A 27,933-nucleotide genomic window follows, 5' to 3' on the forward strand; every position below is an offset into this window, starting at 1 on the left:
TCGGATTATCTGTGAAAAGAGTGCACCTCAGCTGAAGGCCGTATATGACAAGACCACAGATAATGCTATGTACTGAAAAATATTTCTACATGCAGAATCATATTCTCAGTATAGTCCCAGAATTCAAGTGACTGGTTCAAATGGCATGAATATTTTAAAATTATCAGTCCTTACGAAAATCTTGTTTTCTACAGCTTTGGTTATGGGAGCTCTTGTTTCTGCACCTGTTTCCAGATTTTGATGTTTTCAGTGTTGTCGTTGTTCTGTTCTAGAGATTTAGAGAGCTTATTATTTTAATTTTCCTTGAAGACAAGTGAAACTTGCTGTGTTCCTTGTGCAGGAGCACCTGTTTGTGTATGTGTGTGAGCGCATGCATGCGTGTGTGTGTGTGTGTGTGTGTGTGTGTGTGTGTTAGAGCCTCTCAGTGGTCTGAAAATCATCAAATGGAATATCCTGGTGACTAGAGAGTCACAAGGTCTCAGCTATACTCCCCAGCACTTGGACAAGAAGAGTGCACTAGCATGCCTGGGTTTTACACAAGTTTTGGAGACTAAGCTCAGGTTTTCATACATTCTAGGCAAGCACATTATGCACTGAGCCACCTCTCAGGCCCACAAATGTGATTGTTTTTATAGTGCATTTCCTTTTCAGTGTGTTAGCTAGTCTTTCCCTGTTTAACATCTGAATCGTTTCACAACTTTTGGAGGTAGGCTTATTTAATTGGGTATTATGCACTTAGTCTGTAAACTTTTTCTTTTTTTCAAATCAAAAGATTTTTTCCCCCAGTGAAACACAGCATAACTTTTTCCCTAGTTAATAATTAGCAAGAAATTTGCACCATGACAAAATAAAATGCCTGTGCATTTTAGAAATAGATTAACTAGGTTACTTTTTAACAAATGTAAGGTCAAAGAATACTATAAAAGGTTGATTTTCCCCCCAGTCACACCAGTCTCCTGAATATGGCCTCTCTTTTTTTTTTTAATTTAAACATGAAACACTTAAATCATATAGGCTTTATTTTTTTCCTGTTCTCTTTGACTGAATCCCTAGCCCTACCCACAAAGCCTCAGGACATAGGTAAGGAATTTACTTGTGTATCACCAGGAATGGCTAAATTAGAATAATTTTCTTTAGCTTTTAAAAAAACTTTAGTTACACACATGGTTTTATTTATTTTTTTCCTCTCTTTTCTTAGTTTATGTATGCTGATCAATAATTTCAAACAACCCACCACAGACTTTCATTTTGGTTGTCATATTAAGTATTCTGCTAGGTATTTGTGCTCAGAAATAGCCAGTAGTTGATATAAGAGAGAAAGTGTTGTCTTGAGATATAATTTGGACTTTAAAATATTAGTATTTTTTGTAGCAGACATATTTATTCTAATAGAAGAACAATACATACAATATATACATTCATACACACACATACATATAAGTATAAAATTTATACATAATCTTTAAAAATAGTTTTGATTGTCCATCATGACTCTCACCTAGATGGTAAATACCTTCAGAGTAGATGAGACCCTGCTACCCTGCTTTCTTCTTCATCTGTCTCTCTGTCTGTCTGTCTGTCTGTCTGTCTCTCTCTCTCTCTCACACACACACACAGCAACAGACTATAGCCTGTTATAGTGTTAGCCTGGAGGAAAGGGCAGTTTTTACATTTTATGTCCAAATGAGGAAACTTTGAAGTTTTCCTATCCAGAGGAAGGTCTTTCTAAATCCTTCTGACCAGAAAGTCACATATTCTGTACTTGAATATAATTTGCTTTATATCAGCCCAGAAAACATGCATTCAAGTGACATTATGCAGACTGAGCAGGCTGTATCTGTGTATTGAAAAAAAAATATATACATACACATATAACGTATATAGCAACAATTAATGAAAAGAAGAGGCCATGAGTTTGAAAGAGAGTAAGGAGGGATACATGGAAGAAAGTGGGCTGAGAATGATGTAACGATATTATGATATTATAATCTCGAAAAAGAAATTAAAGATGAACATAATTCTCACAAAAGCATCCAGCATATTGCAGTGTTCCTGGCCTGCGTTTTATTCACCAGACTGTCCACGAGGTACCTGGTGATGCTAGGGAGGGGACCGTAGTGAAGAGACGCTGGTTCTTGAGGTCTGCCTCTGCTTTCCTCACATGACAACCCATTTCAGGTCCTGAGATTTTTGTCTGTTTAATGGGTTTCGCGACTGTGCTTTCTCTCCTTTTTGTCGGTCCAGCTGCTTTTTGTTTGTTTTTCCAATAGAACACTTACTACAGTCCCCTGGTGGTCTTCCGACTACCCCGTCCAATTACTATTCCTTCTTTCTACTTGACAAGTAGTTCCTGTCGTGTTCCACTTGTTAGGCACCAACAGAGGGCCCAGCGCATGGGAATGCCCTGTTGCCTGGTATTTCACAGTGTGTAAACACGGTCTTATTACTGTCCCATACGAAGATCTCAGTGCTTCGAACTGAACCCACACTTCTTGGGTTTACAGGCAAGATCATCGCAACTCCCTCGTCATTATTATGAAATAGATTGTGCTTCCCCAGATACGTCTCAAGGCCTCTGGCCGCTGCGCTTTTACTTAAATATTTCCTCTACGCATAAGACGGGGCATCTTACTCTCTTTACTTTCTGAAGTGTTTTCTCAGTCTTAATTCGTATGGCGCTCCCCCTAAATCGTTTCTGGTTCTTTGCTTTGGGATTAAAGCATTCGTCATGCATATTTAACTCTATTGTAAATTGGATTATAGTCATGTGTGCAAGCTGGTTCCGCTGCGTGATTGCTCCAGGAAGGTGGCCTCATTGAGCAGTGTTGACTGTTCCACAGTGCCCAGAACAATGTTTCATAAAAATAACTATTCCAAAAGTGTAGTCTGTGTGAGAGTTGTTGGGAGTGGTGGTACATGTCCATAATCCCAGCACTCGGGGAGGCAGAGACAGGTGGATCTCTGAGTTTGAGGCCACCCTGGTCTATAAAGAGAGTCCAGGACAGCCAAGGCTGCACAGAGAAACCCTGTCTCGAAGAAAACAAACAAACACAAACAAACAAACAATTTGGTCTATGTGGACAAGCATAAATCTTCTGTGATCTGAGAAGATAGCTGTGATTTCGGGGGACCATAGAGATCACACGACTGAAAGCTGCGCTAATGGCCACCGGCCTTGCCTGGATGACATTACCTATCAGCTGATCTTCGTGTAGCGTCTCTTGTCATAAATGATAGGCACGTGATGTGGAGATGGCAAACCATCACTGGCAAATCTAAAATCTGGCCAGTTTGAGATGAAGTCAAATAAATTCAATAATAACTGAATACACACTCACCTCTGATTAGGTCTCGTATTTTTTTGGTGTATGTGTGTGTGTTTTACATTCCTTGTCACATTTGTTAAAATATTTCCACCATAAGTGCTTTAGATTTTCACACTTGAATGCCATGTAAACGTGAAAATATAACCTCAATGACTTTGCTTTTCAGATCACCTCAGCGCTACCCAGAAATTCATAGACGAGAACACCGCTTACCTGTGAGTTGCTCTGCATTCCTTCCCTTAGATGAGACGCTCCTTGTCTTGTTATAGGACATGTTCTAGGAAAGCACAAGCTGCTTAAATATAATTTAATTACACAGCAGCTGCATAAGGAGTAAACACGCTCAGCCTTTTCTGTGAGTTATTTTTAGACACAGCTAGAAATTCTGCAGAAGATCACTGTGTACCGTCCCTGAACCGTTGCAGGACCATTATCGCAGTTTCTCAGTATGTTCAGGAAGCATCCTTTGATGAGGTGGAAATGCTGGTGAGAGCCATGGTGGATCACAAGAATAGGTGCTTGGCTGACAGTACACTTCCGGAGTGTTCAAAAGCAGCTGTAAGTAAACTGCCTGTGATCTTTTTTTTTACCATTTATTTACCTTTATTTTATGTGCATTGGTGTTTTGTCTGCATGTATGTCTATGTGAGAGTGCCCAATCTTGGAGTTACACACAGTTGTGAGCTGCCTTGTGGGTTCTGAGATTTGAACCCATGTCTTCTGGAGGAGCAGTCAGTGTCCTTACTCACTGAACCATCTTTCCAGCCCCCAATTATTATCTAAACAAGACATAAGAATGCTGCTCTGGACACATAGATTTCATATTTAATTGTGTGTGTCTCTGTGTCTGCCTTACATGTGTGCATTCCAGAAAAGGCTGTCAAATTCCCTGAATCCTGAGTTACAGGAAGTTATGGGCTAACAGTGTGGGTGCTGGGAAGCACCCTGAATGCTGAGCCATCTCTCCAGCCCTGACACACAATTTTTATTGTGCCTAATTTCAGTATTTAGGGTAAGGTACTTTCCTAAGGGGAAATGCAGTTCTGTCTCGTGATACATAGGGAGACTGAGCTACGCACTTTCAGTCTCTATGCCTATGACTCGTTGACACTTTGTAATATCTACATGGGCAAAAGAAGGGGTAATATTCTCAGACAACTGCAAAGGGTCAGAGGTTTTCTTAGTTGTTTCTCTTGCTGTGTGCCCTACTATCACATTTCCTCTTCTGGACTGACTCCACATGAAATCTCAAGAAATGGCTGACCACCATGACCAAAGCCACATTGACTTTGTGACTTTGGGAGATAAGAAGAAAATGCACAGAAGATGTTGTTTGGTGCCAAGGACAATCTACAATTGCCATTTTCAATTCAAAGAAGAGAATTTACTAAGCATGTAGCAAGCACAATTAAAAAAAAAAAGTAACAGACAGATGCAACATGTAAACAGGAAAAGAGTATCAAACCAGACGCTTACAGCATCTACAGAAGTGTCCGGCACAGTGAAATTGAAGAGAATAAATGAAGGGAACATTACCAAATTGTAAAATACTCTTAAAATACTCAGCAGGAATGACTGGGTTATTGGAGTTCCCAATAGAGTTCTTCAGGACATCAGTGCTCTCTCAATGGATGAGCATCTGGCTTCTCCTCCCACTGCAGACATCTTTATATCAGGGGAAGAACGACAGTACCCTCTGTTGGAAGGAGCACATTGTCCTTAAGGCTCTCAGCGGCTTGCTGGGCTCCTTTCTCCCCGTCATGGAATTAGGTGGCCAGCCTGCCCCAGACAGGGAGTTTTAGAGGACAGGTTACATGCTTGAGTCCGAGACAAGCAAGAGCTTCCTCGTTACCAGAATCCCCCTTCAACAAGCTTAAGAAGCACACGACACCTTACTGACATGAACTTAATGACATGAACAGAACTGTAATGTAGATGCTACAGAAATAGTAACAGGCGAAGGCGGCCTGCGGTAGGATGGGGTTTCTCAGAGTGTGGGAGAATCTTCAAAGGCTTTAGGTAAACACATCCTGTAGATAACTGTGGGGAAGCTGTAAGCTTTCCCCCAAAGGTGACATTACCCTTCATTGTTTCCACTGAGCCTTCTCAGGAAGTGGAAGAGAGCTCCATCCTGACAGAACACTGCCTTCTTCTCTCTTATCCAGAACGAGGCTATACAGGACTCAATCTGCGCTATGGAGGGGCTGCCCCAGAAGCGTAACTTTTCTCACTGCTGTGACAACGCCAGCATTCCAAGAAGACTGTGTTTCTTCTTCAACAAGAAAGCTAACGTGGAATTTCTACCCCCTTTCCCTACTCTGGATCTAGAAGTGAAATGCCAATCTTATAAAAATAACAGTGAATCTTTTCTAAACCAGTAAGTTTAATTTTGGTGTCAAAGGATTTGAGGTATTATTCTTACTAGGCTAAAATCTATTTTTTTTTTGAGCTTTATAATTTTATCTTCCAAGAAACTTCTGCTTTTTCTTAATTTTTGCATGTGGTTTGTTGATGATTATTAGGCTGATTCATTCAATGTTTATTGGGTCAGGACCTGTACTCAGTGAGGCTGTGGCTATGGACCTGCTTTTAAGACCCTTACGTAAGCGTCTTTTATCTTATAATATGCAGGGAAGAGGTGTATGCACAGATTTGAATAGCTAGGAAACATAGAAATGGAAGTATTTTCTTCTCAAGGGAAGTTTCAGATTTTACCTTGGGAAGACTTAAATTATTAAATATGTAGCCTCAAATTTCTTGCAATAGTATAGTGGATGCAGAAGGAAAGATTTTTTTTTTCTTTCTGGAAAGCTCTTGTGCTTTGAAACAATCACAAGTTTGCTTAAACTTAACTTTTTTATTTAATCATTTTTACAGCCTGATCCAGCCCCCTCCCTCCTCCCAGACCCACCCTCATGCCCACCTCCTCTCCTCTCAGACACGATCTGTTTAGATGACTGTTTTTCTCTAATATGGTAAAGACAGACTTCCTATGTAGCAGGAGGGAAGAAAGGAGAATACACACTGTGCAGAGTTCAGGATGAGAACTGCCAGGGTTGTCCTTAATTTGGAGTTAGTGGCTCTAACGTTAAGGGCTGGAAATTACCAGTTCTGCCGTTTCCATCATTTTTCCAACTTGCTTTTCTTGCCATCTTGTTCCCCTCCCTTTCTTTCCCTTGTCAACCATCCTGCCCCTTCTCCCTTTCCCATCCTTTCTCTCTTAAAAGCCTTAATGTCTTCTAGCTATATGTATGAGGTTGCCAGGAGGAACCCCTTTGCCTTCGCCCCTGTTCTTCTAACTGTCGCTGCTCGGTTTGAAGAGGCAGCGACCACGTGCTGTGAGCAGCAGCAAAAGGCCATCTGCTTTCAAGTCAAGGTGAGTACTACGTTTGTCTCCTCAAAAGGAGGAGGAATCGGCTGATGCCACAGCTCCAGATCTTCCCTTAAAATGAAATGTTACAAACAAAAACAAAAACAAAATAACAACAACAAATCCCATGCCTGCCGTACTCAACATTATCTTACCACACTCACTGATGTTAGAAACGCACTCTTCACCAGAAACCCTTGAGAGAGATTCACTAATTGCCAGGGTCTCACTTTTGGCTTTGTTTCCCTTATAAATTGGAAGAAAGTCCAACTGTGCAAGTGTCCAGGGTAAATGGTGACGTGGTGCCTTCTGTCTGTGACAACCTGTCTTTTGTCGTTCATAGTAAGGTGGAATAACGCCAGTAGTGAGAGTCTCCTCAGGGAACATACTACAAGCCTTCTCCTACCGAGCGCCACGCTGTCATCAGGAACACTGGCCCTACTTTTTTAATGTGCCACAGATTCGAATTTCTCTCAACATGCAAACTTACTAAGATAAGAATTCCATGTATTTTCTGTAGCTGGAAATTTTCTGGAGTAGTTTCTTCACATGTAATTCAATTACTAAGAAAACAGTGAGATTTCGGTCTTATTTCCACAGAATCTTCTTTACCTTTCAGGCAGCTCCAATCACACAATATTTAAAAGCATTGTCTTCTTATCAAAAAACTGTTTGTGGAGCCTTTATGAAATTTGGACCCAACATCTTAAACTCTATGTGAGTTTTGTATTGTGTCTCTTTTATTTTCTTGCTTGTGACCCACATATTTTTGGTTGTTGTTGTTTATGTTAAATATCCAATGACTATTTCCCAGTTCTTGAGTGTTTGGGGTGGGTGAGTTTACCTGGATGGCTGAAAATGAGGTCATTAGGGCAAGATGGGGAAAGGCATTAGGGATGAGCAGATGCCACAGGGAAGGAGGCTGTTCTGAGATACACTTGTAAAGTTTGCGTGATGGTTTTTCTATAATTGCAGTCAGCTCACATGGGATGTTTGGCTGTAGTAATTGTGGGAGACAAAGCCCTTCTAGGGCCATTTTTAGTTAGAATCCAGAACTGGAGGTGGTGGTGGCAAAAATACCAGCCTGCGATGTGTGGGTTGCGAGCCCTCTGGGATTTGAATGTTCCTTTTAAAGGGGTTGCCGAAGACCATAGTAAATATCGGTATTTATACTATGTTTCACAGCAGAAGCGAAATTACAGTTATGAAGGAGCAATGAAAATGATTTTATGGTTGGTGGTCACCACCTCATGAGGAACTGTATTAAAGGGTCACAGCATTGGGAAGGTTGAGGACCACCGGTACAGACCATGTTAGCAATACCATCAGCTGTTAGATAAGAGCATCCGTGGAAACTTTCATTCTCACGCACTTGGTGTTACAGAAGTAAAGGCCTTCTTCGTCTGTTGGCTATTCAAATTATTTTAATGGTCTATTAATGATCTTTTCAGAAACATTGCTGTATTCAGTAAAAAATTCCCCAAGATTGGGTTTGAGGACCTTACTTCCCTCTTAGAAGACGTTCATTCTATGTATGACGGATGCTGTGAAGGGGATGTTCTGCAGTGCCTCCGAAGCCAGGTAAATTTCCTTTAAAATAAAGCAAAACCCAATGATTTTTAGCACTTATTCTTTTAGTTTTTTATATTCTAATTATCACATTAAGACTGCTCGTCGCTATGAGGTTCGGTGCAATACGGTAACACATTGATGTGTAGATGTTCCCTGGTCAGCTTAGGTATTATCAGTCCGTCCTGTCCTTATCTTTAGATACTTCGAGGCTCCTCTCTGCTAGTTCCTCATAAAGTGGGCACTAGGTAACTGTGAACAGGGACCTCACCAGACTAGAACTCCTGCCATCTGTCACCCTTAACTCTCCCTGTCCGTTGGGAAATAAAACAGAAGTCCCCACAAAACCTCAGACAATGACATTATTATTACATTTTTAAAAATGCTGCTTTCTTTGATTTTTCTAAGGGTTTTCTTTTTTCAAATAATTTCAAATGACATTCCTCTTTTCTCCCTTTCATCTTTCCTCTCTTCCTTTCTTCCTTCCTCTTTCTTTCTAACTGACAAATAAATATTGTGTGTGTACACATATATATACACAAATATATATACACACAATATATTTACATATGTATTGATGGCATGAAGCAAAATATTTATATATATATATAGTAAGTATGGCTAAAGCAAATTACTTAATATATATTTCTATATTATTCTCACATATTTTTGTGGTAAGAGTACTTACCATTTACTTCCCTAACAATTTTTAAATTATAAGGCAGACTCTACTAGACATCTATAAAGACTATGCAAACATGGTAGCTATAGTTGCCATGATCTACAGTAGAATTCCTAAAATTATTTCTCCTATAGATCTGAAATTTTGTTTTTGACCAACATCTTCCCAATTCTTGCTCCTACTCAAGCATCTGATAACCCTTAAAGTGACATTTTAAAGGAATATACCAGCAAACATATTGTTGCAGAGTTGAAATTGTTCGTGCACTTTAAAGGCAATACAATACAATTTCATTAAAAATGCATGGATTTTGTCTTAGTTAAAACTAAGTTTTGCTGTGATGGCTTTAAATTTGTTTTACTTACAGTAAAGATGGCGTGTTGCTGAAATGACTTGATTTTTAGGGTGTTGGGAAATATCTGTTTTAAATTAAGCAGTGGACAGAAGATGTCCTCCTATATTATTTTACTCTCGAATTTAACCCAGTTAAAGGGATGCCACTCATAATTTATTTTTGAAGTATTTGGTTTGTTTATGGAAACGTGGGTTTAATAATGTTAAATCGAATTTACTAAATTAGTATAATAATTTAAATTTTCTGTGGCTTGAAGCTGAGACCAGAGGATCATATTGTATTTCAAATTTCCTCCCCTTTAATGTCTTTATGGAGAAATGCAAGAAATTCAATTGTCATTAAGTGAAAATAGGAATGAATTCTTGGGAACTCAGAAAGTGCTGGGCCTAGAACAACACTGGTTTCAGACGAGATACGAGTGTTGGAAGTGTGGTACCAACATCTGTACTCCAGCCGAAAGGCCACCAGATTTCAGATAGAAGGATTAGGTTGAGCCAAGTTAGGGAGACCTTAAGTACCCAGAGAGTGTGGGACAGAGTAGGGTGAAGGTGCCAGAGAATCTGGAGAGGGACCTGAGAGCCAAGTTTGTTTATAAAATTAGCAATGTGTGAATAGATAGGCCTTGCTCCCTTATCCCCAAGCTTTACGGAGGTAAGAATGGTGATGAAGAATGAGAATGAGACAGGACAAGATTTCTCTCTTATGTACTATATATAAATTTATAGTAACCGCATGAAGATGACTACATGAATAAGAAAGCTTCTTTTATCTGGAAAGTCTCTGCTTGGTAGTTTCTCTAATGGTAAATTTCTTAATCAGTCTTTGAGGGTTTTTTTTTTCTGACAATATACTTTGACCACATTCTTTTCCCTCCCCTGACTAGATCCTCCCCACTTCCCTACCCATCCAAATTTATGTCCTTTGTTTTTCGCAAAAAAAAAAAAAAAAAAAAAAATCAAAATCAAAGTAAATAAAGCAAACCAGACCAAAGGCAATACCCAAACAAAACAAAACAAAAGGGACACACACAAAAATGGAGTTCAGTTTGTGCTGCTCCTGAGCTTGGAGCCTGCTCTGGAGTATGGTTGATAAAGCCAGTGTCACGCCATTGGAGGACACGATTTCCCTCTCGCAGCAGATAGCAGCTGTAAAGTTGGGGCTGGGGCTTTGTGTTCACTTTTCTCCCAAGTGTCTGGAAGATGCTGTTTTCTCAGAAACAAATATCACCTCTGACTTTTCTAGTCTTTCTGCCTCTTCCACATAGATCTACGGACCTTTTAAGGAGGGGTGTGATAAAGACATCCCGTTCAGGACCCAGTGTTTCAAAGGCTCTCACTCCCTTTACATTGACCGGTTGGGAGTCTCTGTGTTACTTACCATCCATTGCAAGAAGGAGGTTCTCTGATGAGGGTCGAGCGATAGACTGATCTTTGGGTATAGCAATAGGTCCATTAGGAGTAATTTTATTGCTGTGTGCACTTTTACCAGAATCACAGTTGTAGGTTTTTTCCCGAGGCCCATGACCTATCGAATGGTGGGTTCTTGGCCTCTTTAGTAGTGTCAGTGTCATGTATGTGTTCCATCTCGAAGAGTGGGTCTTAAATCCAATAAAAAAGCAGTTGATTACTCCCATAACATTTGTGCCACTATTGGACCAGTGTATCTTGCTGGCAGGTTGCTTCTGTGGGTGATAGTGATGGTTACTTTTTTTCATCTGGTAGCATGCACACTATCTTCCAGCCCTAGAAATGCCAGTCAGTAGGGGTAAAGCTTCTTGTTGGGCACTGCCTAGATTTCTTCATATTCAATGACACAAATAAGTGGTGTCTTCGACAATATCGCCTTGCCAACAGGCTGTGGAGGATAACCCATAGAACTTGTAATAGCCCATTTTTGGGGGGAGGTCACTGGGACACCTTTGGCCAACAACTCAGCAAGATGTAACCCGTTCATGTTACTGGGGGTTTTACTTGTTAACCTAAGATGTCTAGTTGGGACATTTTCACCTTCATAGTAAGGTAACTCCATTAAATTCCTTCCATACCTGTCTATATGTATGTATATATATGTGTGTGTGTGTATGTGTGTGTGCATGTATGTATATATATTTATATTTAGGAAGCTTCTGCATAGTAGGTCTCACACAGCTTTTCAAAGGGCCTTTAGTTTTAGTTTTAGTTGTCCCCTCCTTTCCCCTTTCTGCCCTCTCACCCTCTCGTCATATAATCCTTCTATTCTAGTTTCTCCTTTGTTTCTTTATAACACTATAGTCCATTTCCTCTTCCTTGGAAGATCTCCTCCTTCTTTTAAAAGAGATTCACTATTTATATTTATGTCTCTATGTGTTTGAGCACCACGTTTGGGCAAGTGCTTACAGAAGCCAGGCTTGCATTCCCTGGAACTGGAGTTACAGGCAGGCACGACCCACCATGTGGGTGCTGGGAACAGAACCTGGGTCCTCTGCAAGATCAGTCAGCGATCGTCACCTCTGAGCCATCCCTCTACCCCCTAACCAAATTTTCATTCATTTGTCAAATGTTTGCGGTGTTGCTATGTCCTTGGAAAGACAGTTTTAATTCACAGGAGGACTAGCTTAGTAGGGGTGCATTACTGCATCTTCAGTGGCCCCCCCAGAAAGCACAGACAGCCCTCATGGGGCACAGCAACATTAGAAGATAAGGTGAGAGTGGGACTAGTGAGCTGGCTCAGCAGGTAAAGACACTTGCTCTCGAGGCGGAGGACCTGAGTTTGGTCCCCAGAACCCTTCTGGTGGAAAGAACCAAATTCCACAAGTCAGATGTTTTCTTCTGATCTCTACACATATGCCATGGCAGGCATTTGTGTCCACTTCCATAAAACTAAATAAATACTGTAATTAAAAAATGAAGTTGTCAATGTATCAGAGAGGTGGGGAAAAGCACTTGAAACACTAACATTTAACAATGAATGTAAGTTTTTGACAGAGCCTATTGTCTTTCATGATTATATGACCTAAATTCCTAAATAAGAGAAAACAGCTACACTAAGTGAAAGTTCATGAATATTAAGTGAACATGAAGTTTAAATGAATATTATCAGTCTAATCAGCTGATGTGCTAATGTTACATTTAGGATAGACTTTGTGAGCAGCCGCCATTCTTTTATGAAAGAGAAGCCAGTCCTGAAGAGGACCTAACAGTCAAAACCTTTTTTGTTCTTTTCTTTTTTTTGATACAGAGCCAGGTGATGAGTCATATTTGTTCAAAACAAGATTCCATCTCAAGTAAAATCAAAGAGTGCTGTGGAAAGAGAACACCGGAGCGTGAAGACTGCATAATCAACACGAACAAGGACGACAGACCTGAAGGCTTATCTCCCAGAGAACCCAAATTTACTGACAGTGAAAATGTGTGTCAAGAACGAGATTCTAACCCGGACAAGTTCTTTGCTGAGTACTATACTTCTTTATTGAAAGTTGAGAAGGCAAACAAAAAAATGCTGGCTGATTTGGGTGGAAGGCTACGACATCATGGTTTACCGCAATCACACAATTTATAAAGATCATGGCTCGTGCATGCAATATTCTGTACAATTTTAACTAAAAGCCATGATAGTATTATAGTGATGGCTGTGATTTACTAAATACTTTATATGTGCCAGGCAATAGGCTAAACATATCATTCAGATTATCCATTTAATTCCAAAACCCAAATGTAGAGTAAGTTCCGTTTTCCTCAGTATTTTGAATGAGAAAACTGAGAAATAAAGGAGTTAAGTGAGCCATTTAGGATCCACAGGTAAAAATGACAGAGGAAGCAACTGCTTCGAGGGTTCCGTGTTTTTGAATATTTATTAGACTCTTGAGGGCTATTCTGTGACAGGGCTAGCTGCCCCCTCCCCAATTGAGACAGAGACCTATTGGTTTATTTAAGCAAGGTTTGGGCTCAGTAACTGGGCAGGTACAATTGAAACTGATTTTGTAAGCTAGTCTGGCCACCTCGCAGCTGCACTCCCCGAGTTACTGGCAATATTCGTCCTGTCTGGGCTGCACCTGCTCCGTCAGGGCCACACCTCTTTCTCCATCTTCTTCCTTCTCTCCCTCTCTCCTTCTCTCTCTCTCCCCCCCCCACACGCATACACAGGCACACATGTGCACATGCATGCACACATGCACATACACAACAATTTAAATCTAGATTCTGTGCTTGACAGAAACAAGCGGTATTTTTTTTTTCTTTTTGTCTTTCTGTGTCAGGCTTATTACTCTTAATATAATGATTTCCAGTTCCATATATTTTTTTTCCTGCAAATGCCATGGTTTAATTTTTTTTGTTTATGGATGAAAAATTCCACCAGGTGTGTATCACATTATCTTTACGTGTCTGCTGGTGGTCCCATCTCTTAGCTTTTGTGAGGAGCAAAACAACCAGACACAGATGTGCATAGGTCTCTGTTGTATGTTGACCTGCAGACATGACATAGTTGACCTCTGTTGTATGTATGTCCTGCAGACATGACATCGTTTTGTTACATGGTTGTGTTATTTTTAGAATTTTGAAAGATGCCCACACTGACTTCCACACGTTTTTTTTTTTTTTCTCTCTTTTTCTTCAATGATCTCTCTGGTGTGTGTTGTTAAGTTTTCATATGCTATTGATTTGTAGTTTTTCTTTTCACTGTGATTTCATGAAATATAAGAAACTACCTCAATCCCTTTGTATTTGCTAAACTTGACTTGTTTCCTAGATTGTGGTCTATTTTAGAGATGGTTCCATGGGCTACTGAAGAATGTGTATTCTGTTTCTGTGTCAAAATGTTCTGTATACGTCTGCTCAGGTCATTTGGCTCTATAGTTGACTGTAGCTGAGGGCTTTTGCTTATTTTTAGCTTGGATGAACTGGGTAAAGATTTGAGTGACTACTAAAGTTATTCACTATTAATTTAGGAGAATGTAGTTTAATGTCTATTAGTGTTCTTTTTATGAAATTGAGAACCTCAGTGTTTGATGTCTATGCATTTATAAGTGTATCTTCTTGATAAATTATTACCTTTATCAATATGCAGTAACTTTTCTAACACTGCGGCTGGTTCTGATTTGAAGTGTAGTCAGCTATCAAGTAAAGCCATCACAGCTTGGGTTCTGGTGCTCATTTGCTTGAGAGATTATTGTCCATCCTTTGACTTTCAATGTGAGCATCTTTATCAGTGAAGTGTATTTATTTCATGTGGCCAAAAGATAGTTGGGTCTAGAATTTTAATCCAGTCAACTAGTCTGTGACTTTTTATAGGTAAGCTGAGACCATTTAAGTTAGGATTATAATCAAGAAAACTTTCCAATTCTTATCATTTTGTAGGCTGTTTTGCTAGTTGGTTGGATTGCAATTTGTCCTTATTTTCTCTCCTGCTAGTTTTAGGGAACTGAGGTTTCACAGTGTTCAGCATGGCAGATTTTTCCCCCAGCTCTTGTGTGTTCAGCTATTCTCAAAAATTTATTTCTTTCTGTGATTTTGTGCTTGGGGGTGCCTTCCCTCTTCCTGTATGTGTAATATTCCTTTAGATATAAACTGAATTAGTGCTAATCCTGAAATGTCCCCTTAACCATCAGTTTTAAAAGGTAGCTTTCCTGCACATAGCAACCCCGTTTGTCAGTTATTTCCTTTCAGGACTTGGAGCACGTCATCCCATGCTTTCCTGCTACAAGAGATTGACATTGCAATGAGTTTGTTTTCATGAATAAGTCTTTTGTCTTGTATTTTTGACATCGTGGCTATGTTATTGAGGTTCTTCTCCAATCATGTCTCCCTGGGGTTCTAAATGCCACTTAAATGTGCTTAAATGTCTGTATCTTTCTCCAGGCTTGGGAATTGGAAGGTCAGCTTAGCTCTTTCTTCTGTCCTATGATTTCTTGATGGTTTACCCCTGTGCTTGGACAGTGTGGTTATGTTTTTTTTTTTATTTTAGTTTTGTGTGTTTATTGATACTTGAGTGTTATATTTTGTCAGCCTTGTCCTCCATCTCAAATATACTTTCATCTGTTTGATTAACTTGATTGGTGCTGCTTTCCACAGTGTTTTCTTTTTTATTTGATTGGTGGATTTTTTTTTTCCATTTCCAATACTCTTTTGTGTCCTGGCCTAATATATCTTCCACTTTGCTATCTTTCCACCCTTATTGCTATTTTTTTTTAACTTTTCTCTTCAGGTCCTGGGCAAATTCAATCTGTTTGGCTTATCTTTCATTGATTGATCTTACCAGAAAACTTTTGAAACCTGCATCTGTGTATCTGCTGGTTTTGATGTGTCTAAAAGTCTTGATCCCCGGTACCACTCAGCAAGGAGAGGCAAACTGCTTTTGGAAGTGACTTCTGCCTCTCCCCAACACCACCTGTCAGGCAGCTGTGTGGCTGAAGCTGCACTTAGTTTTATGTTTTAGTTTTGTGCATACATGTGTATCTGTGTGTGGATATGTGCACATTTGAGTTCAGGTATCCATGGAGGCCAGAGGTTACCAGGTTCAGGTTCTTGATGACTACAGACAGCTGTGAGGCACGCAGCGTGGGTGCTGGGAATTTAACTCAGGCCTTCTACAGGAGGAGTTCATGTTCTTACCATCGAGCCATCTTCCCAGCCGTGTTGCCTACTTCTGGTTAGTGTACCATCTATTGCTTTCTCTGGTCTAGGCTCCTTTCCATTTCTTTCGTAGGTTTCTGAAGCTCTATCTCTCATCTGTCTTTGGAATACAGTGTACTCGTTATCATTTTACCCTCTTTAGCAGCTTGTATAAAGACAGTTTCTATCCCACCATCTTACTAAAAGTCTCTAGAGTGATTTTTGTTTCAGATTTAAACAAAATCTAGGGTATTTACACTTACATTATGAGGTATGTTGGGGATAGGGCCCTAGTTTAAGCATCAATTTCATTTACGCTCCATATACATCTTATGTGCATAAGCTAAATGAAATGAAAATGTATACCAGGTTTTTAGTGCACTCAAAAAGTTTTGGGTCCTGAGGCATTTTGGGGTTCCAATTCCAGACATAGGGAAATTTATCCTGTCGCAGTGCATGTAACCAGCCTAGGGCTTAGTGACTTCAGGTGCAAGGCAGTATTTACCTTAGAGGCCTAGTGCAGTTGAGTGAGAATGTGTCTGTATGTCCAGGATGTCTTTACGATGGAAGTTTGATCCAGAGTACGTACCTACTATGACTTCATTAATGCCCCCTTCACTCCTTTCCCCTTCGCCTCTGCCCCTCATGTCATACACTCTTATGGCCTTGGATCCTTTCCCTGAGGTCAACCTGTGCTTTGTAGCTAGGGAAGGAGTAACTCCCATATTTGGCAAGTGACATGAGGAAGTGATTGGCAAGGCCACCCTGTGTCTCCCAGTCATATTCCAGGAACAAGGGCCTGAACCCCCTACTCCAAGTCAGAAGTGTCAACTCCAAGTGCTTTTCTCAGGACTGATCATTAGGAAGTCTGGATCTATTTCCCAAGCACAGTTTACATCGTGCTGTGCCTATGACACTTCGTGTGTTAAATTACCTAGTAACTATTTCTATATAATTCTATGTTCTTTGATGAAGAAACAATGTTAGTCTGAAATATAACACAGAAAAAAATCAGTGTAAAGTGTTCTATGAAAGACTGGATTTCAGACTTAGCTTTGACAACAGACATAGATTTAGATTTAGATTATACTAGATTTAATGAAAGCGGAATTGGGTGCTTTGTTCTTTCTGAGTTCTGACATCACAAATGTTTGCACACGTCAGGTTTACTTATGAATACTCCAGGAGACATGCTGAACTGTCTACACCGGAGCTTCTAAGAATTACTAAAGTGTATAAGGATCTCCTGGAAGATTGCTGCAGCAGAGAAAGCCCGGCAGCTTGTTACCGCCATGCGGTAGGTCCCGTCTACGTGGATCAGAGAACTGAAAAACCACGGTTTTTATTAAAGCTTTTAGAGTATATTATATATAATTATACAGGTAATATATATAATTATAATATATTATATATAATAATACATAATCACATGTAATGTGTTATACCTAATATAGTTCTATTATAATTGTAATATTAGTTTAAATATTTCTTTCATCTTTCTTTCCCCACATTTGCATAGGTCTCAAAAATAAAATTGAAAAAGTACACTTCTTGGGAAGTGTTTGGACCTTCTATTGTTTAGTATAAGAGGAAAGTTTTTCATTTTGTATCAAATGGTGCTATATTTGTTTGATATTACAGTCACAAGTTTAGTGACTTAAAAGAACAGAAATTTAGTCTCCCCGGGGTGTCAGTGTATGAAACAAACCACACAGGGCTCAAGTCAAAGCAGTCAGAAGGCTGTGTTCCCTTCATGGGCTCCAGTGAGCCTGTGACTTCTGGCTTCTAGCACAGAAAACTTTTCCCTTTGTGAACTTGGCGTTCTCTCATAATGGTGTGGTTTAGTCACCTGCCCTCCTACTGTGTGTGGACACAGAGCATTTTAGTCATGTGTTTACATTCTTGTAAGACATCCATAGGTGAGAATCTCAGTCTACACATTTTCTCTAATATTTGTAGTGTTTTTCTAAGGATAAATCATCAGGTGAGGGGTAAGGAGGTAATGGGGTCAAAATATACACACTTTTAGAAATATTTGACACAAGCTGCTAAGTTAACTTCTAGAAGGTTGGGTTTTTTTTGGTTTGTTTTTTGGTTTGTTTGTTTGTTTGTTTTTGGCCAGAGCTGATTCCCAGAGCCGTGCTTGAGCAACTTGTTTCAATATCACCTTTGCCAACATTTGACACACAAGTTCGGCTTAATAGATTTATGTGTCAAAAAGTATTCACTTGATTTCTAAAATTACATTAAAAATTCCCTATACAAAAGGGTGGATATGATAAAAATAATTGTATGAAATTCTCAAAAACTAGAACAAAATTCTCACATAAATTTTGACATGTTGTTTTAAATTTTCCATAAACGTTTATATGTGTTTGCTTTTAGTTTTGTATTGAAAGCAATAGCTTTTCATATTGACAGTGTTTTCACAATTCCTTTGTTGTGTACTACTTTTGCTTTATTTTATATTTTTCTTTCACATATTATGAAAATCAGTTTATAATCATTCAAATTTAGGCAATACAATAAGAAAACTAGTTTGTTTGTTTTTTGCCATTTATGCTCTGTCCTTAGCAAACCACCGTGTTCCTCATCTTTGGATGAATCATGGTACTAGAAAATGCTCTTTTTTTCATGGGGACACATTTGGCCCGCTATGTCCATGTGTTGCAATCTGGTTCTCTCTCGCAGCCCCAGGAAAATGCCCAGTTTAGGCTGTGACCAAAAATGGTCAAGCAAATAACTGAAGACAGCTATGGGAGGTTTCAAGTTCCAAACCTAAATGAAGGGAAAAGGTACAGATAAAGACAAATGCAGCGACAATGTCCTACAGCAATGGTTATTAGTGAGTCACCCTAGGAAAGCTGCCTAAGTCCACACGGCTGCGTTCCTTTATAGCGAAGAAGAGAACAGCTTCTCTGGCCACTTCCAGATAAGGATCAAGTACACATATTGTCAAGATAAAGTTTAAATTATACCTTGTAAGTCCTAGAGCCCTAAAAAATTATGAGATATTTGAATTGTTTATCTATAGTGCAATAGTTCAAATTCTTGCACATACATACAAAGCTATGCTCAATTTGGTGAATGTATATTCACTAATTACAGCTTGGACATAATCTGTAAACAACAACAACAACAACAAAACAAGGTGACATGTGGCTTCCTTCAATTTTACCTAAAATGCTTGTAATCAGGATTGTTTTTAATTTTCAGGAGGATAAATTCAATGAGACAACTGAGAGAAGCTTTGCAATGGTTCAGCGGGAATGCAGACACTTCCAGGAGCTGGGGAAGGATGCTCTGAGATCCCAGTAGGTTGTCTGCATAACTGGGCTAACGCGGGTGGTTGGGATCAAATAATCTCTCAAATATAGAATATTAGGTCAGTCTTTCAGTTACACCAGTTTCATCAATTCTGCAAAAAAAAAAAAAAAGATCGACAGAAAAGTCAAGAATTCACACTGAGCCTTTTCATGAATCTTTGACCAGAAGTGAGGCACAAATGAAAAAAAAAAAAAAAGAATTCTAGATAACATTCCTGTAATGCTTTAGTGTCTGTGAACTTGGGTTCCTCACCTCCAAATCAGGATTCCTGGATTCTGTCCTATGTGAGAGGACAATGGAGAAATTTTCAACTGTTTCCCAGAAGACCGATGGTTAGCTCAGGGATCAAGTGATTACAGAATTACCAGTGGATTTGTTTAACAGTGTAGTATTTATTCTTTTGGTACTTTTATGAGAATTCTAGAATTATGCACAGTTGATTTAGATTTAAAAATAACGATCAGTGCTGGGTTTATTAGAACTCAACACCTTCAGTTCAAACAGAACACAGTTTAAAGTGTGACTTCATTATTCCTGAAATGCTGCTGTTCGCTGTGGCGCCAACCCCAGCCCATGTAGAGATCTTTGTAAACGTAACCTTTATTCTCCTGTTTCAGCTTTTGTCTCAGAGGCTCACTGCCTCTGTCTGCTAACCTAGGCCTAGTCCTGGAAGCTTCTAGCCTCTGTACAATCAAACGTAGGCCTAGAATGTTTTCAGCCTCTGAGGCTTACTGCTGAATAAACTTATTCTCTCTCTCTCTCCCTCTTTCTCTCTCTCTCTCTCTCTCTCTCTCTTTTTTTTCCTGGACTCTGGGCTGGCTGATTCAACTCAGCTGTTCTGGATCAAACTCCTCTCCCAGATGACTTATTCAATCTGGCCTCTCACTCGGCCTCTGAATTGCTCTGCTTGGCCTCAAACTCACTCCAACAATCTTCCCTAATCTCCTACCTCCTTCTCACTCTCTGGCTCATCCGGTCTTCAGCTGAGTCTAGCTTGTTCTTTCTCTTCAACCTGTCTCTGTAAGACTCTCCTGGTAAAACTGCCTCCCCTCTCTGTCTGTCTCTGTCCGTCTTTCTGTCTCTCTCCCATTGCCCCTTTCCTCTCCTCATGAGAGTTGGGCGTATCCTATTCTGTCAAGTCTTTCTCTGAACTGTCACATTTTTTATGCCACCCAATCAGACATCCAAACATGGGTGCTTCCTTCTACAAACTAACTTTACCTTCATTGTTTGGGATTAAAGGCATGTACCACCACATCTGGACCTAAGCTTTTCTTTGCCTGAAACTTGCTCTATACCAGGCTGGCCTTGAACTCATATCTGCTTGCCTCTGTCTCCTGGATTTAAAGGCATGTTTGTATTCCAGCCAGATCACACAGACCTAGAAGGTCTTTGGATGTGATCTCTTGCCAGAACAGCCATGTTCTGAATTAAAGTTCCTCTACAGATCTTAGTTCTCTTTATCTTATTCCTAACATGTCTGTCAAATGTTCCTTTAAGACTATTTAGTGTCAACACAAAATATTCCAAGAACTTTACTTACTGGCCAAGGTCATTCCTGCCAAGGATGTTCTGTCCTGGCAGGAAGGCCAGGCTGTTTTGGTACTGACTCTCATGAGATTGGTAGTCACTGTTCAAGAGACAATGGGTATATGTGCTTCATCCAGAGCCGAACAGATGTGTATTCTTTCAGTTACCTTGCCAAGTTCACGAAGGCAGCCCCTCAGCTCTCTGTGGAAGAACTGATCTCCCTTAGTAAGGAAATGGTGGCAGCGCTGGCAACCTGCTGCACCCTGAGTGAAGAGTTCGCTTGTGTCGATAGCTTGGTGAGTACAGCCCCGTGTGCCTGACCATTCCCTTGTTTATTTTAATTCGAATTTCTTAAAATTAAAATATAATTATATCATTACCCCTTGCTCCCTTTCAAGTTCATAACCCCTTTTTCTCTGTTTATTATTGTTACACACACACACACACACACACACACACGTAACTAAAAACCCTTGTGTCTATTTAGTGTTACTTGTATGCAATGCTTTTAGGCCTGACCATTGGGTAACTAAATTGGGGGCTCATCCCAGGGGAAGACAAATGCTTCCTCTTGCAGCAATTGTCAGTTGCCTGTAGGTCTAGAGATGGGCCCAAGAAGATTTCCTCTTTCCACATCAGCGTGGTTCAGTATTCTGCCTGAATTATCTCTCGTCTCTGTTTTTAAGATAATCTCCTTTTCCAGTGCTAGCTGGCCTCACATTCACTATGTCAATCAGACTGGTCTCAAGTTGTGGTGATCCTCCTGCCTCCGCCTCTCCAGAACTGGGATTACAGACCTGGTGCTTGATTTTTCTTATTTCCTCCCTTCCAGTGTTGAATTACACAAATTATTTTACCTTTATCTGTTGCTTGCAACATTGTCCAAGCAAAAAATATTTACTTTCTTTTTGGCTTATCGTGTGAGTCCTTGAGAATCAAGAGGGAATGTGCTGAGTCATTTTCAAGGATTCTTCAAATTATCTTCCTTCTTTTTAAATTGTCAGAGATGATTGGTTAGGGCAAATGATTTAGGAATCACAGGAAACCTTATTCACTTATTCTGTGGTTCTTACATGTGCGAGGTGGGATACTACTATACCACTTCCCAGTGGTGTTACAGTTTTGCCTTTGTCCCCAAATGGAGACTTTAGAAGAGAAATACTCCTTTCTTCCCAGTCTTTTAGGAATGGGGTGGAGAGTATGGGCATGGGGGTACACCCAGAAACCCATGTTATCACTTTGGAGTGGCTCTTCACAACTCTGTGTACAATAGAAAATGTGTATGTGACACGAGAGAATTAACCTGTAGGCATTTAATTGATGTAGGTTGAATTTTTCCTATACAGCCTTTAAATTCTTGCAACACATTTAAGCCTCATAGGTACTTGTGTTTTCCTAAGCGTGGTTGCTGGTGACCTTAGAACTAGCTATTTGTCTAATCATATACATATTAACGTGTCCTTTGGAATTTTAAAATCATGTCCATGTTCCACTTCTCCTCGGTATAGGCGGATTTGGTTCTTGGAGAATTATGTGGAATAAATGAAAACCGAACTATCAATCCTGCTGTGGACCAGTGCTGCAAGGCAGACTTCGCTTTCAGAAGGCACTGCTTTGAGCGTCTGAAAGCTGACACAACCTATGTGCTCCCATCGGTCTCTGCACTTGTATCTGCTTTGGATGCAGACTGGTGCCAGACTTACCAGGAGGACCTTCAGGATAAGAAAGACAGGTACAAACTCTCTCCCGGCCCCTCCCTTCTACAGCCGGAAGGCACAGCTAGCTGTCTTGGAGAATTTACCATGATGGCTCGGTACTTTGGCTGATGCAATTTGTTCTGTTCAACAAATTATTTATACTGTTTCTAGCCACAAAACTACATTGTGTATTCATTGCTATTGTTTATAAGCAAACAAAGGTTATCCACCAGGCTGTCATTCGGAAAGACAGGTCAGGCATTAGCCTGAGGGTTACTGTGCAAATGAGCTAGATACTTTTTTTTTTTTGAGAAAGAATGATACGGATATTTTGAAATATTATATTTTATTTGTGTGTGTGTGTGTCTTCGCACACACTTGCATGAAGGCAGTGAGTGGCATTGGCACTCATCATGTACACGAGTTGAGAGGTCAGAGGATAAGTTGTGGCAGTTGGTTTTCTCCTCCCATCATGTAGGTTCTTGGATGAAACTTGGGTCAACAGGCATGGTGGCAGGCACTTTTACCTACCGAGCCTCCTCACCATCTTCATCGGTACGGATTTTTGTCTTGAGAATTTCAGCGTTTTCAAACAGGAGAGATGCAAAGGGGCAGGAGTTTTATTTTTATTTTCACGAATGAAGACCCGTGATTTTGAATTTAAACACCTGTCTCTACCAAGTGTAATAGAAACAGCAATTAACTACTGAGGAAAGGGAATTGATTTTTGGATAAGAATCTTGTAGAACACCTACCATGTTCAGCAGGGTCCATTTGACTACACGGTCCTCAAAGTGTCCATTCTATGAATTAGAAAGTTTCCTAAGACCCTTGTAGAAATGGACCATTTAAACTTTTTACACTCACCACATTTGAAGCCTAGAACATGTGTTTCTATAACAAACACTTGGAAGAAGAGCTACAGAGAGGAATCCCTCACCGACTCTGTTGGGTGTATTTGAACACAGGTTTATGGTCAACTTGGTGAAGTGGATGCCAGAGATAATGGATGAGGAGCGCTTATGTTTGCTCGCAAAGTTCACGGCTGCTGGGGAGAAGTGTGGCCAAGTGCAGGAGCCTGAAGCCTGTTTCAGCCCAGCGGTAGGTAGGTAGTGTTCCCACTGAGATTCCACAGGTGTCTCTGGAAAGATGAACAAGAGAGAATTCTCTTTGGGATCTTCCTCTTCTCTGCTCAGATCCAAGAGTCCTGAGTTTGAGAACTCAGTAATCACCAAACTAAACTTTATTAGATATCCATGATAGAAGCTTTTCAGCATAAGAAAAACTGTCAAGCAAACTTGGTTCCAAACCTTGCTGTCTTTTCTGTGTCGCTTAAACAAAATTACATCCCTCATCTGCGATTGAGTGGCAGGGATGAGCACTTTCCTGATGATGGCCAGGTCCAGCAGAGGAAAGAAGGAGTCAGCAAGGGAGGAGTGAATCAGGTACAGGGTCAGGGGAATCTTACATCCTAGCTGACTGACAGAGTGCTTATTTATACAGAACTCTGTAGGCAGGGAAAGATACATGTTGTTCCACAATATAGAACACATAATTTTTGTCCCTGGACATGTGTTTTAACTTCCCCTTGATCAAAAGTTTAGCCACTATGGATAAACCATGACAGAACAGAGTTGTTTTTTACAATCATTTCCCCTCACCAATCCCACAACCCAGCTTTTAACAGTCTTGCAGTTTCAAGGGCACTAGACAGAAAGAAAAATCTCCAACCCAGTCTGGGCAGATTGCCATGTCCCAAGCAGTGTATTATCAACTTTTAATGGTCAAAGTGCCAAGTGTCATCAGGCCCAGAAAAAGTCCTCTTGCCAAAGCTGCTGCAGTTATTATTCAATTTCTGGCATAATAAGTTTCTATTTTATATTTTTATAAAATTTGTTTCTTTGTCTAATCTTAATATTCTTTTGTTTCTTGGTTATATGGCACTACAGTGATCCTGCATAAGCTAACTTGTCTAAGAAAAGGGGGGCTCTTAACTCTTCATTCTTTTTTCATTTATTCATGCCATTCTTTGTCTGTTAGTATAAGCTGCTGTGTAGGGCAGGGATAGCTCCAGTCAATCTAACTTTGTCACTGTATCTTTTCCTTGAGGAACATATCATATGCCCCCAATCTTACATGCCATGTAAGCACCTATACATGTGAGCGTATAGTAGGGAGAGACTTGTAATTTGATCTGCTGCCAACTCCTCTAGCCCACCAAATCTTGTTTACCTTTTTAAGTTTACTTTGCTCTGATTATCTTGTTCCTGAGTAAGGACAGGGGCAGATGTTCTGAGACTATCTTAGAGCTGGAGCCTCGTAAGGAGGCCTCTGGTGTCTATTTGTGAGCCACGACCTCCAGGGCATAAGGACGACCTTCACGTAGGCCAGATAAGGGTATCTCCCTAAAAGCAGGAGGGTAGTGTGCTCAGGGCTTTCCTGGGGAAGCTTAGAAGCAATGCTCCTGGGAAAAGGCATAAACGGTTCATAAGAACTTTCCCATCAGTTCACTATCCCCAAGTTGTACAAATATCAAAATCCTTCCAAGCACGCAGCTCATGGAGAGCAAGACCTAAAGTGAAGGATGCACGGAGGTAATTGCATTGCATGACTCAGTTTTATGGCTCTAGATCTTTGTCAGGCAGCTGTGCTGGTTTTATAACTTTTTCTCTTCCCATTAGATATGGCTGTGCCAATCATCTGTAAATCAGGCTGGTAGTAAGTGTGCTGAAGTGACACCATTGCTCCTGACTCCTTGACTCTGATTCTCTTGTCATCTTAATGAAATGGGGTCAAGGTGACTTGCCAAGGAAGTCGCGGTCAGCTGAGAAGGGGGATGAGCAGGAAGGGTAGCAGGAAGGGAAGGCTTTGAAGGTGGCTGTGTCATCTTTCTAGATCTTCCCAAGGTCACTCAGTTGACGGTATATGAGGGAGATATGGATGAGGGAGTGGGAGGAAGGGAGGGATGTTTCCCAGCTCCTCTTACTCCCGTGGCTATGGCATCTTTAGTGACCTGCTGTGGTGTGATCCTTGTGCCTGTGAGTATCAGGCCCAGTGGACAGCTCGTGGAGGGCATGATGAAGCCTCCAACTTCCTTTTTCATTCTTCATTTCCTAGCAGCTCATGGTATAATTCACAACTACTTCACAGCTCAAGCACATACATGCACACTCACGAACATTATACACGTATTTCATTCTGCTTAAGAATCCTCTATTTTGTTGAGTGACTTAGTCTTTGGAAATACTATGATAAAATTATTAGTTTGCTAAAGTGTATTTACTTTAATTAGAGGATATTAATCTCCATCTAGCATTTGTCTGAATGTGTCCTTAACAGCAGCATAAAAAGAAAGATGAATTTATTTGTTCTTCATAAAAAGACTTTCTCAAGGTTAGTTAAAATTCTCTTTCTCCATCTCTCTCTCTGTGTAAGTATGTGTGTGATTTATATCCTCATTTAAAACTCAGATGAGCATGCTCCCTAAATTTAAACATGACTATCTCAAACATTTCTTCCTATGATTTTCTTTCTTTCTTTCTTTCTCTCCCAGGGTTCAAAAATTGATAATGAAAGTCAGGCTGCTGAGAAGCAAATATAAATATGAGAGGTAACATTTCTATCTCAATCAAATGTCCAAACTTCATGGGAATGTTCGGCCCCCGTGCCTTTTTCCTTCTTGTGTATCAAATGTCTGTTTCTGATTTGGCCCACACACCTAGGAGCTCACAATGCCCAGTGCAGGCACTCACATGTCTCTCTGGGTGCCAAACAGTGTATGAAGGGCAGGAATGCTGCATTTGTGCCAGGACTGTGCAACCTCAGAATAAGCCTGAGTGACTCGTGTCTCTTACTTTCAGCGTTCTTTTGTCTGAATCAGAAAAGAGAGTCAGCCGAGTCTCTAGAGAGGTAAGCCTGGTATGGTACACATTTCTATAATCACAACACTTGGGATGCTGGAACAGGAGGATGGCTGGAAGTCCCAGGCCAGCCTAGGCTACATAATGAGTTCCAGGCCAGCCAGGAATATTTGCTATAGACTACAGACTTATCTCAAAGAGCTAAGGTGGGGGAGAGGAAGAGAAGTTCTAAATTCTCAGGGAGTACTAGACAGACCGACTACCTCAGTGACCTTCTTTCCAAAATCTTTTTTGAGAGTCTTAAAAAAATCACTCTGCTGAGGCATAATCAACATATAAATGAAGAGCCTTGTAAACAAAGCTATTCATGAAGGATGCCCCTTTCTCTCAAGTTTACACAAGACTTGTGACACCGTTTTCTAGATGGAGAGAGAGACCTGGACCCAGGAGAGGGCTGGCTTGCAACTCCATGTACAGCTCTTAGGTCACACTAGTGATATCTTATTAAATATATGGTGATTGTCTGAGTTCTGTTTCTTTCTCTGCATGAAATATCTTTTTTTTTTCTTTCCAGCCAGTACCAGCTTACAGTCTCCTTCTCTGTTCTGAAGTTCAGTTCCTAAGAAGAAGGGAATAGAAGGTTCTTCTGTAACCCTTACTTGAATCATGTTCCTGTAAAAGGCAATAAAGTGAAAGTATAATGATATTTTGCAGATGATTTCCTCGACCAACCAGATCACAAAATTAATCAATTTTGGCGCGGTTAGCAAAGTGCGTGCTGCTTGTCCTAGTTTGGCTTCTGTTGCTGACAGACATCATGGCCAAAAGTGACTTAGGAAGAAAAGGCTTATCTTACTTTATGGGTTAAAATCCTTCATCGAGGGAATCCAAGGCAGGAACTGAAGACAGGAACCTGCCAATTCCACCCCCATCTCCTCCCATGCCCCTTCCCCAGTCCACTGATAAGGGAGGTCCTCCTCCCCTTCCATCTGACCCTAGCCTATAAGTCTCATCAGGACTGGCTGCATTGTCTTCCTCTGTGGCCTGGTAAGGCTGCTCCCCATCAGGGGGAGGTGCTCAAAGAGCCAGCCATTGAGTTCATGTGAGAGACAGTCCCTGTTCCCCTTACTAAGGTACCCACTTGGAGACTGAGCTGCCATGGGCTACATCTGAGCAGGGATTCTAGGTTATCTCCATGCATGGCCCTTGGTTAGAGTATCAATCTCAGGAAAGACCCCTGGGCCCAGATTTTTTGGTTCTGTTGCTCTCTTTGTGGAGCTCCTGTTCCCTCCAGGTCTTTCTATCTCCCCCTTCTTTCATAATATGCCCTGCATTCTGTCCAAAGTTTAGCTATGAGTCTCATCATCTGCTTTGATACCTGAAGGGATGAAGGAGGGGGCTAAAGCTGGGATACAAAGTGAATAAACTGTAATTAATAAAAAAATTAATTTTAAAAATGGAACTAAACTAGAACATTGACATAAAAAAAAGGACAGGAAGCTGGAGGCAGGAACTGATGAAAAGACCACTGGGGATCAGTCCTTGCTGTCTTGCTTTCAGGCTCTCCTTTAGTTATGTTTCTTATAGAGCCCACGTCCACCTGCCCAAAGGATGGTACCACCTGTAATGT

General features: G+C 40.5%; 1 protein-coding gene across 3 annotated transcripts; it reads left to right on the plus strand.

The window, feature by feature from the left end:
- Positions 1-957: 957 nt before the first annotated feature.
- Afm (afamin) lies at positions 958-27,009 on the plus strand. 3 transcript variants are annotated; one of them, XR_009591026.1, is made up of 16 exons: positions 958-1,080; positions 3,493-3,541; positions 3,752-3,884; positions 5,492-5,703; positions 6,570-6,702; positions 7,316-7,413; positions 8,148-8,277; positions 12,519-12,733; positions 17,054-17,186; positions 19,106-19,203; positions 20,910-21,042; positions 22,255-22,478; positions 23,412-23,548; positions 25,997-26,053; positions 26,304-26,352; positions 26,878-27,009. XR_009591026.1 is itself a non-coding variant. In XM_060381249.1 (15 exons), exons 1-14 carry the CDS (start codon positions 963-965, stop codon positions 26,042-26,044), a joined length of 1,857 nt encoding a protein of 618 aa, XP_060237232.1. In that variant the 5' UTR covers positions 958-962; the 3' UTR covers positions 26,045-26,053; positions 26,166-26,183. The 3 variants fall into 3 exon arrangements, 1 of the variants encoding a protein (XP_060237232.1); XR_009591025.1 differs by having other exon boundaries at positions 23,412-23,544; XM_060381249.1 differs by lacking the exons at positions 26,304-26,352; positions 26,878-27,009 and adding an exon at positions 26,166-26,183 and having other exon boundaries at positions 23,412-23,544.
- The last annotated feature ends 924 nt before the right edge of the window (positions 27,010-27,933 follow it).

The sequence above is a fragment of the Meriones unguiculatus genome, chromosome 3, assembly GCF_030254825.1.
Source record: "Meriones unguiculatus strain TT.TT164.6M chromosome 3, Bangor_MerUng_6.1, whole genome shotgun sequence".
Classification (NCBI taxonomy): domain Eukaryota; kingdom Metazoa; phylum Chordata; class Mammalia; order Rodentia; family Muridae; genus Meriones; species Meriones unguiculatus.